The sequence below is a fragment of the Lontra canadensis genome, unplaced genomic scaffold (assembly GCF_010015895.1).
Source record: "Lontra canadensis isolate GAN:19392208 unplaced genomic scaffold, GSC_riverotter_1.0 scaffold34, whole genome shotgun sequence".
Taxonomy (NCBI): Eukaryota; Metazoa; Chordata; class Mammalia; order Carnivora; family Mustelidae; genus Lontra; species Lontra canadensis.
In genome coordinates this window covers 13126904-13138334 of record NW_022631028.1, presented here as the reverse complement: position 1 = coordinate 13138334, position 11431 = coordinate 13126904, and the positions used below count along the sequence as shown (strand labels likewise).

Genomic DNA, 11431 nt, shown 5'->3' with positions numbered 1-11431 from the left:
GAATAATGCATACTTTTAATACTCCTACAATCATGAGTGAAAGCACAACTTCAAACCTGTAAGAGTTACTGATAAGAACTGCTTTTGCCTTCAGACTTGTACACATGACTATGTATTTAATTCATTTAATCAGTGGAAACAAAAATCTCATAGTGTTTTTAACTCTCAGTGTCTGCTTTGAGGAGGATGATACAATCTTGTCTCTCACCAAGTTGAGGAAACCACTGAGACCATGTGGGCCTGGTATTTCTGGTCAATACAGCTGTGTCGTGGACAGGCAGCTGTTCACGTGAGTCTGCCAAACAGCATTTGCTATTGCTTATTTATTTTGCTCCATCAAAGCACAGCCATATCTTAGGGCATGGAGGAGAATAAGGCTCATTAATTTGTACTGTATGCTTGACACACTATTCAGGCGGGGAGAAATTCTGAACTATGAAAAGTCATTGTCCATCTGCTGCTGACTACACTGGGTATTTTAAACAGCTTTAAAATACATCAGAAATGAAAAGGACAAAATCCAATTTTGAGGACTGTGTGATTTGAGGGTTGTGAGGATAATTCAAATATTTCAACATAATTAAGAGGTCGCACCATGTGAAGAAGGCAAAACTAGTGTGACCATTTCTCAATCCTAGCTCCCCAGGACATCAAGTCTGATTGGCTGGCAGTGAAGGCAGACTGCCAGGAGGCCAAACTCCTCAAGGCTGTTCTTGAAGGAAACGGATGGCCACATGGAATGGCATTAGCCTACTCATTAACCTTACCTTCTCTCAGACTGCTTTTTACTGACTCAAACAGGTTCACCTTAGAGAAGAGTCAACCTGCAAACATCTTTTTAAGTCTTGGACAGTGTAGGATTATTTTCATAGTTGCAGGGAAGATGGACTATATATATATATATATATATATATATATATATATATGGACCAAAATGTCAAAAACTTGGTTAAATAATTCTGTTACTAGATTTATTTATTGTATGAAAACAAGCCCACTTGCATTGCTAACAATTTGTAATAATTACCTGAGATTTGGTCAGGCAACTTTTTCCATAGGTAAATTCAAAATTGATTTAAAAAATTAAATTTTGCTGTGAGAAGATACCTGTTATATACCAGAGTTGTTAGATTGTTTTAGATGGGTGCTTATTTCCCTTCTTTTCTCTTTCTTTGCCATAAAGCACTTTTTCCTGTCATTATTATTCCTGAACCTCCTAAAAAAGTGAGTCAAAAAGAACATCATGTATATACATTTTTATTGGGTATGGATATTTCCTAGCCTCACCTAATTTAGAGGTAAAAGCACATTATCACCCTTTGGAATAGCTTACATTTTTAAGAATCCCAACTATAAACAAATAATTACATTTTATTTCCAAGTAGGGTGAACATTTTTAATACTGAAGTAAATTGCATGGATCATATAAAAAAATATACATCTTCCCTATGATAACTGCAACCTATTTCATATTCATCATTGTCATCGAGGGGAGTTATTTATATTTCCCATAGAAGTCACTTAAAAGCCACAGCAGTTAAAACTCCAGAGATTATCTGGCACTTTCTGAATGTACGTAATCATGTATGAACTTTAAAATTCAAAAGTTTTTAAAACTGTTTTATTAATGTACCATAGATATTTACAGGTTCTTAATAATATACATTTTTTTTTCCTTTCCAAACAAGTCTGTATTAATCATGTATTTTGTGATGGGGACTGGAGAGCTTATTTACAGAATGATTTGCTTTCAAAAAACTCTCAAAGATTTATGGTTTCATTCATCGTGTAAGTGGCTGAATTGTAAAACAGTAAAAAATGATGACAACTGACAGGAAGTAGATGCTAGGTTCTAAGGCTGGAATTCCTCTGGAACTCAAACCTGCAAAACATAAAAATGAAACAAAATATCTTGAGAAAAAACAAAATTGCTTGTTAGATTAAGTTTTCATGCATACTATCATTTCTCTTCTAATAACGTGTGTTAGCACACTTGCTGTATTTACATTACATTTAATTTTAGGAAGTGTCATTAGCTAGGTTCTAGGATATCTGTTTTGTTTTTTTTTAATTTTTTTTTTTTTTTTTTTGACAGACAGAGATCACAAGTAGGCAGAGAGGCAGGCAGAGAGAAAGGGGGAAGCAGGATCCCTGCTGAGCAGAGAGCCCAATGTGGGGCTCGATCCCAGGACTCTGAGATCATGACCTGAGCTGAAGGCAAAGGCTTTAACCCACTGAGCCACCCAGGTGCCCCTAGGATATCTGTTTTAAATGTAAAAATGAACAAGAAAAATGCCTAAACTGGCCGAGTCTGACTGGAGGGCAGCTTAGGATTTGCCAATGTGTGGTGGCTGATGATTTCACCCAGCTACAACTTCAGGCAGTTGAGGAAGTGATTCCTCTGAAGCAGAAATAATAAATGATTATTACATGCTAAATCTGACTGCTTGGTGTTACCTGCTTAGAACACTGTGTTGAGAGGATTTGAGATTTGTGACTCAGCTCGGTATGCATGTCATGATTGATTAGTGATGCCTGCCACAGAAATGGGAATAGGAGTAAAAATACATGTGTTCCATATTTTCTATCCTTACTCCCAGAAGCCCGTGAGTACCCAGAGAAAAACTTTCTGATTTTTGTGCCAATAGAATGAATTCTGCACCAATGACACACAGTTGTGTGTGTTTTCTTTTGCTTTTTTTTTTCTTTTTGAGATTCAAATGAAGAAACATAAAACTGTTTATAATATGTAGGCATGTTGCAAATTTGAGGGATTATTTAAAGAAAACTTGACTCATCACCTCTTGTTCACAACTGAAAATGGAAACACAGACCTTTTATTTTTCCACCCAACATTCATAGAGCCTCGATTTCATGCTGCAGCTGTCGAGATTCAAAATCTACAACAGCGACGGTGATTCAACTTACTTGACATTTTTGGAATTCTAATTTCCTCACTGCTGCTTCCATCCCCACCATCGCTAACTGTTCTTATTTCAATCAAGTAGTCTTCTTCAAACGGAACCAGAAGCTCAGCCGAGGTATTGTTTGTTTCCAAAATATGTGTTTTACTCTGTCTGTTTTGCCGGTACAGAATCTGAATACAATGGTGAATCAAGTTAAATGGACATGTCACTTTTTTAACGTCCAGATTCTCATGGAACACTATGAGACATATCAGAATAAATGCTGTACTCCTTGAATGGGAATATCCAGTCTGTGACTTTTCTTTAAATTCAGTCATTAAAAAAAAAAAAAATTGTCTTTGGCCAATGCTTCTGAAATGAGAATAGATTTCTTCTCTATTAATTAAATAGCTTGAGGCTATTATCCTTGGAGCTCATTATGAAGTCACTGGTTAGTTTGGACCCATTTCAAATGTCTGAATATGTGCATTTGCCAGGAGATGTTGTCTATTACCACTGATGGAAATAATTTGCTCTGGGTCCTTGGCTATCCTCTTGTTAGATTCTTTTTATGTTATTAAAAGATCACATCCTACTGAAGCCTAAGTTCTAGAAATTCTATTTGAATATATTCTTGGACTTCATTCTCATCTCACCTTACTACGCACACACACCATCATATTTTGATGGTGAGGGGAATCACTTGAAGAAAAATTATTGCATATTATAGTTTAATTCTTATTGTTCCATGATACATTGCTGTCCTCAGAACATAAAAATTTTTAATGAAGAATCTGAAAGCAGCAATGCTAAGTATTTTTCATTTTTTTTTAAAGATTCCTGTATTTTCAGATGCATAAATTTGTTTCTTATTTGGTTGTAACAATCTTGGTTTCTTAGTAACTTAAATGATATTATTAAAGGAAAAACAAAATACTCACCTTGTAGCCCAATACTTCAGACTCATTTTCCATGGTTTTTACATGCTCCCAATTCAGGCATAATTTAGAGTTTGTCAGCTTCCAGGCAATGTTAGCTGGTGGTTGGCTTGGAGCTTTAAAGAGATAATCAAAGATTCAAATGAATATTAATTAGCTCATGGTTACTGTATGACCCATCAACAAGAAAAGGGAAAATAAGTCCTGGATGATTATCATAGAAGCAGCAAAAATGTTTTCAGTGTCATTTGAAATATCATATTAATTCTAATCAGAATAAGCAAATTCATTTAAATTCTGGTCATTTGGGACCATCTTTGTGACAAACTTATAAATTAATAATGGCTTGTTGCATGTCCAGTATTAATTTATTAATCATTGCTGCTGAGTTTGTTTACTTTACCATACATAAATAGATGGAGGACTCTGTTATCTGGTGTTCCATTTGGTCATCAATCAATGAGCACGTCACGCAAATTCAGGCTGTAAGCCTTTTATACATATCAACACAGTAGTGTTAATTCCTAGTAGTCTTTTCCTTTTTAATCTTGTATTAGTTAGGACTCTTTGGCTTTAAGTAATACGATCAACTTAAGATATGATAAGCAAAACAGTAAGAGATTATGAGGCATATAGAATTTCTTAGAACTCTTGGCAAAATGCAGCGGAGCTTCAAGAGGGACAAAATAAAAAAATGTCAAAAAGCCAAGAAGTTCTTCTTTCCACTTCTCATGGTAATGTTTGCTGCACGCTCATCTTGCCATAGACCACTTCTTTGTTATTCTCAGTGAATGCGGCAAAAATCATGACTGTTCTCTGTATCTGACATTTGAAACCTACTCTGTTCAGAGATAGTCCAGGCTAGAAGTCCCAGGAGAAAGATGAAGATTGACTTAATTTGGCCATGTTTATCTTAGTCTAGTCAGTTGTGGCTGGATAGTGAGAAGAATGCATGTCATTTAATACAGAGCTGTTGGGAACCCAGAAAAGAGAAAACCATCACAAACTCGGTGATCATACCAAAAGACATTTATTTTAAGTCCAAAATGCAGTTTTTAGTTCCCTGAAGTTAAGTTTGTCTCACAGAAAGACAGTAAGTAAAAGGGAAGATGACTTCAGAGTCAGTCTTTGAAGGTAATGGACCTAGTGCAGCTGGAGATTTCTACATACAAGAAAACTAGAGTCCAGGTTGGGAGGCCACTTATCCAAAAGCAAGCAGTTAAAGGGTGACTTAGTCACAACAGAATCCCGGTCTCTTGATTTCCAAGCTGGTGTTCCTCCATGACAACATGCTGCTTCCCAAAGTTTGAGTCCACATGATTATTTCTGAGATTTAGGAAACTGGAGAGATTAAAAATAATTCAGCTGGAAAGCAGAAGCAAAGATAAAACTACCCAGCAAGATGTTTTTGGCATCTTATTTGAATTTGTGAGGCTGAATGAGCATAATATTTAACTCATTATAACACTGATGGAAATGGAAATGATTTCTTTTAGAGCTTTGACTCAACTGCTATTTATTCTCTTATATGTCACTGGAAAAGTCTCAGGGTGTCTTACATTGCATTATCATGTATTCCCTGTTATCCCAAACCTACAAGGACATTATTCTGATTCACCTAGTTACTTACACCTCAGTGAGGACACGGCCAAGAGATAAATGTTTCCCTCCTCTGCTCCCAGTGGGGCCAGTTCATATTTTGTAATGGATTTGTCACAATCAATTATAGCTATTCTTGATCATGAGTTTCTTTAAATTTATTGAGGGCATGTGCCTTGTCCAACTCTGTATTACTAACTACGGCACAGTGCTTGGCATATAGGAGACATATAATTCATACATGTGGAATAAATGACTATAAAAGATGGCTAAGGAAAAACCACTCAGAGTCCTGAGTGATTTTCTCAGCTTATATTGACTATGTGCTGGGCCATGTGCAGGCACATAGGTGACACAATGTGGCCAATCTATTCATCATGCTTTCCTATAATCAAGGTCAATTGCCATGGCCAAACCTACAGCAATTCATATGATTTATAAAATAAACAAGCCGATTGGATTAAACATGCCCTAGGACATTTCTTGACAATATAAGCCCAATCTTAAAGGCCTAAGAGTTTTGCACTTAGTAAGCACTCAGTGCATGTTCGTCAATATATTTATTTCTGAAAGACTAGATGTCAACAACAATTGTTTTGTAACTATTCCCCCTGAACTATCCCAGAGTGCCTTCTCTAATCTTTTCCTCAGTTATAAAAGAGATAATATAAAAACTCTCACAAGATATCATAGTTTTAATATCTAGTATGCTCTCGTGGCACATATCTTTTATCTTTGTTCTTTAAAATGAAGCACTAACATTAACACTATCATAGAATCAATACAGAGAAAATATAAATTTATTCCTTTGATGTCACTGGCAGTGATGGACTCTGAAGTTTTCATCTATTTCTATGTCTATTTTGTTTGCTTATTTAGAGTAAAAGCGCTGTTTTCAATACTATGAATCCACTGGGGAAGCTCCAGGCTGGAAGACAGAACTGTCCTCTATCAACCATGTGGACAAGGAGTTTATGACTATGGCCATGACACCAAAATGTTTGTATTTGTTTCTTCATCTACCAAAGCATACATAAAATATTCTATGGACATAAAATGAGAAGAGTTTTTTCAGGAATGAGTTCTTGGTATGAATGGCCAATGGCACAGATCACTTAGAATGCTTTTCTCTCTTGCTATCTAGGCGGTGGGAAGTGCTGGCTTTAAAAGTCAGAGAGAGGTTTGCATCTAGTCTCTTCCATGAGGCCTGGCTTTTCTATCTTTGGAATGAGACAAAAATCTCCTAATTTCCAAGGTTTTTAGCTTATATATACTAAAATACGAAATGTTCTTCACTTGGTTAGTGGTACATGTTAAAAAACACAGTAACTGCTAATTCTCCTTCCTTAGAGTAACAATTCTCCACTGCGGTCTTATGACATGATCAATTTTTCAATTGTGTTCAAAGCAGATGGTTAGTAATAATACAATTCCAAAGTCTGCAAATGATCCGCTTCTTAAATATAACTAGAGTAAATAAGATTTGCCCTTAATCATATTGTTCTTCTTGGGATCTTTATATGCTTTTTGAAAGACAGATAAACTGGTAGAGTTTTAGCTAATTATCTGGGAAATCATCCTAGTCTATCATCTTTCTTATCTTTGTCCATGAGGATGACTCCAATGCCGATGCTTTTTGTCTAGTATTTAAATAAAAAGTTTCTGAAAGCTGCTTTAGAAAGTTGCTTAATATGAACATTATTAACCAATCTGGTTTCAAGAGCTTAATGTACTTGATTAAACTGGATTTCAAATATCTATTATGACATTGAGATTTCTATCACCTTGAAAATCCAAAAACACTGTCACATGGATAATATCAAACACAGGCCATGGATGTTTGCATCACGTTGGCCAATGGTAAACTCAACAAACAAGCATTTTTCTAATTTAAAAAATCTTTCTGGGCAATTTTCAAAGACGAAATCATTTTCTATTAATCAAATGACAGAGCAACATTAGACTAGCCCTCTACAGCTCTAATGGTTTCCCTGTGATCAATTTTTCTGTAGATGGCATTTATATTCAACTGTAGTTCACACTGTGAACTCAATTCAAAAACAACTTCTTATGTTACACTTCTAAGTAACAGCATGGGGTTGACATTTGGGCAAGAGAGAAAGAACATAAGTGCAAGATGAAATAAAAGCTTAATGCTTCCTTTATGTCTAAATATGGATTGATTGCAAATTTACAGCAAGAAAAATCCAGTACAGAGTACTTGTCCGTCAATGACAGGGGCCAAATTGAGCCAAAATTTGCAAACACTTTGTGTTGCTGGGTCTGAATATTTCTCTCTATATAAGCAGTGTTGTTGCTGTGGTTTTTTTTTTTTTCTTTTCTTCTTGGAATTGATGTAAATATTTTTATCCCTTTGATTGTATATCTAAATTCTGTTTAAGTGATATCCCTGTGGATCACAATATATTTGCAATGCTTCTCAGTTGTCTTTTGGAAATATATCGTTTTCACTAGCTATGATACTGTTACATCACTGATAACTACTTAAAAAACAACAACAACAACAAAAAAGCCAACATCATCACTAGTAACAATAGTAACAAAGATTTCAGAAGTTTGCATATGCTGTTCTGTTTGGAGATCCCTTTGTCCACTAGCTCCTTTTCATGTTTTATATCATATCAAAATATATACCCTTCATCACATAGGTCCTCTTTTTTTATGTAGATCTCAGCATCTTATTTTCTTTGTACCACTTTTCATAATCTATGAGGAAATTTTTTTGTTTTGCTTTGTTTTGTTTTCTTTTAGGTTGCCTCTCCACTAAAAGAGAAATTGCCTGAAGGCAGAGATCTCGGCTGCTTTAATCTCCACCAGGCACTAACCTATGCAGAGCTCATGAGAGGCACTATTTTCTTGGGTGATTGACTGAATCATCATATTTCCAAAAAAAAGGCTCTGTTTTCTGTTAAGCTTACCCAATCAGAATAGGCAGAGATTTTGGTAAATGTGAACTTTCTTTCTGAGAATTTACAACGGATGATCAAGTATCAGACTGAAAATCTAGACAGTGACAGTATGAATGTGTGATGGATACAGAATTTCTTGCTGTCACCGCTATTCTGAGGTAATCTTGATGTCATCTCAAGGACATGGAAAATCAAAGTTAGATCCAGGGATAGCATTTGGAATCAGAGCTATCTTCAATGTTTCATTAAAGCCATTCCTCATCTTCACTTTGGCTGTCCTTTCATGACCCTTGAAGAAAATTTCTACAATGATTTATCAAGAGAAAGAAAGTAAAAAGCACTTTCCTGCTTTAAGAAATGCAGAGAGTGAAATCACTACAGAAGAAGTATAATAATACATGTTACCATGCCCTAAGCTCTCGCTGTAAGGCAGCCTCTGGGGCACCTTGGTGTTCATAATATCCTTTAGTTCTTAGAGCAAACTCCAGAGGAAAGTATCATCATCTCTGTTTTTCAGATGAGAAAATGGGTTCTGAGTTATGGGGGAATTAGATCTGCTACACAGGTAGTATATGGCTGAACTGAGACTCACAGCCAACCTTCTTCCACTCAGGAGTCCTTGTCTCTTTCCAACATTATCTCACAATGGGCCAGAGTCATGGAACATCCAGAAAAATGCAAATACATTAAGCAGGAAAATATGAGAAATTTACAGATCAGGAGGAAAGATATGTGACTGTTGGCAGGTATGGCAGGAGCATGACACACAGAGAGTACATGCAGTGTTAAACCATAGTCACTAAGTCTGGGGCTGCCAGGGCTGGAAGAGGAGAGAAAGGGAGTTTGGGAGAGACGGTGAAAGATTCTCTTAGCTTTTGTTCTGTGGCATAGAGGAGACAATGAAATTTTGGAAGAAGAATAGGCCGTGATTCCATTTTAGGATGAAAAATCTAAAGACCATTTGAGGTTTGGACTGAAGATTTGAGATCTGGAGAGAGAGGGACTATTTAGATGGTTAGAGATGAAGATTACAAACTAACACAGTGTTCGTGGGATGAAGAGATTCAGAGGATCCATGTTCATAGTGTCTGAGTCTGGCAGATGCCCAAAGAACTTCTCTAAGCATTTGTTTTCTTATATTTAGGAATTAAAATATGAAATTCCTTGATTTGTTGTTAAGAATTAAGTGAGATAATGTATGTGGAAAATTAACACAGGGCTCCGGATATAGACATGCCCAGTATTTTGTAACTGTGATCAACAGAATAAACACTTCCATATACTAATCCCGGGAATTTGTGGGATTAGTATTTTTAAGCATCCCTCTCTTTTCTTGATTAAATCAAAGAAATAAAAACCCTTGTAATTCCTCATTTTTTTTTTAAAGTATGGGAAAGGGGACTGTGTAGATGCAATTAAATTAAGGCTCTTTAGATGGGTGAACAAGAGAGAGGCAGGAGGGCCAGAGTCAGAGGAGATATGATACAAAAGCAGAGGATCAGAGTCACAGGCAGATTTGAAGACACAAAGCTGCTGGCCTTGAAAACAGAGGAAGGGGTCACAGCTAAGGTGTGTAGGTGGTCTTTAGCCTCCAGAAACCACAAGGAAACAAATTTTTTTTGGACATTCTGAAAAGACCACAGGCTATGCCAACACCCCAATTTCCAATCACTGAAACTCATTTCTGACTTCTGACCTCTAGAAAGGTCTGATAATAAATTCATATTGCTTTAAACCCCTAAATCATGGAAATCTGAACAGCAACAATAGGAATCTAAAACAGTTTGTATCCCATTTTCACAATGTCAGTGACACACAGATTGCTACAGAACGACATTAGAGGTTTAATTTATACTCAAACACGATGAGATGGAGACATGCAGAACTTCTTATTCTCAAGTCCATGTTGGCTATTTTGATCATGACACTGAAGGATACAGACTGGTTAAAGCCAAATTCAAGAAATATTGAAACAAAATTGCTATCGAGAAATTAGGAATTATAAGGGTTTTTATTTGTTTGATTTAATCAAGAAAGATGAATGCTTAAAAATACTAAACTTCATTTAAAATTTTCTGAATCTCATCTCACTTTTTCTCTCAGCAGATATATTCTAAAATTACATCTTGGGGAGATTACGCTTCCTTAATCAAACTGTTTTCGAAGGATATGTTCCACACTCTTTGATGGAGATGATCATGTATTAACACTCAAACAAACCACCAATAACATTCTTGGCATATAATCCAAATTTCAGTTAAACCCACTTGAAGTATCAAGGACTGAAAGTAGGTCAACTGAACAAACTTGAGATCACCATGTCAAAAATGGATTTTCTACTTAAACACGTAGGATAGGTTAGCATAAACTAATACATGGCTGATTTAAGTTGTATGAACAATCAAACTAGTGAATTCCAGTTACAGAAAAGCATTATTTTTTAAGATTTTAAAGATACATACAATGCTTTTAAAGTAGTTAATTGTTCAGGTCTCAGTCCATCTTCAACTGGTCAATAGGAATACATGTAATCTTAAGCCGACTTAAGATTGCTTCAACAACTACATTATCATGTCTGTCCATTTATCATGATACAAATCCGTGAGGTTTTTAAAAATACTATCTTTACACATTTCTAATCACCCTTGATTTTGCCCAACATAGAAACTGAACAACACACAAGATGTTCTGTGAGTTTGGCATCTCTCAATCAGCTAGAAGGAAGTGCCTGGACATCTTAAAACTACTGAATGACTGGAAATTTCCATCCAGATTTGCAAATGAGCTAGAAGAGGCCAGACTCCAGAAGGATTCCAGAAGCAAATCATTCATATCAGCATATGGCAATGGCGTCACTGATTTGGTCAGCATGGGATAAAACAGGAAGAGGAATAGAACTACATTTCTAGCTAGTCAGTTCCTGAGGATCGTTCATGACCTAATTTCTCCCCAACTGGGTGGACTGGAAGAGAGCTGGGTTAAGAGCTGTTGGTTGCACATACTCTATCTACCCTTGAAATGGACTGATCCCAGAGGCTTTTTGTTCTTCTGTTTGTTT

General features: G+C 36.0%; 1 protein-coding gene across 1 annotated transcript in view; it reads right to left on the bottom strand.

The window, feature by feature from the left end:
- Window positions 1–1599: 1599 nt before the first annotated feature.
- CNTN6 (contactin 6) overlaps window positions 1600–11431 on the bottom strand; it is a 246849-nt gene continuing 237017 nt past the window's right edge. The window contains 4 exon segments of the mRNA XM_032867430.1: window positions 1600–1820; window positions 1822–1882; window positions 2929–3097; window positions 3848–3960. Coding sequence (XP_032723321.1) covers window positions 1778–1820; window positions 1822–1882; window positions 2929–3097; window positions 3848–3960 — 386 coding nt within the window. The 3' untranslated portion in view covers window positions 1600–1777.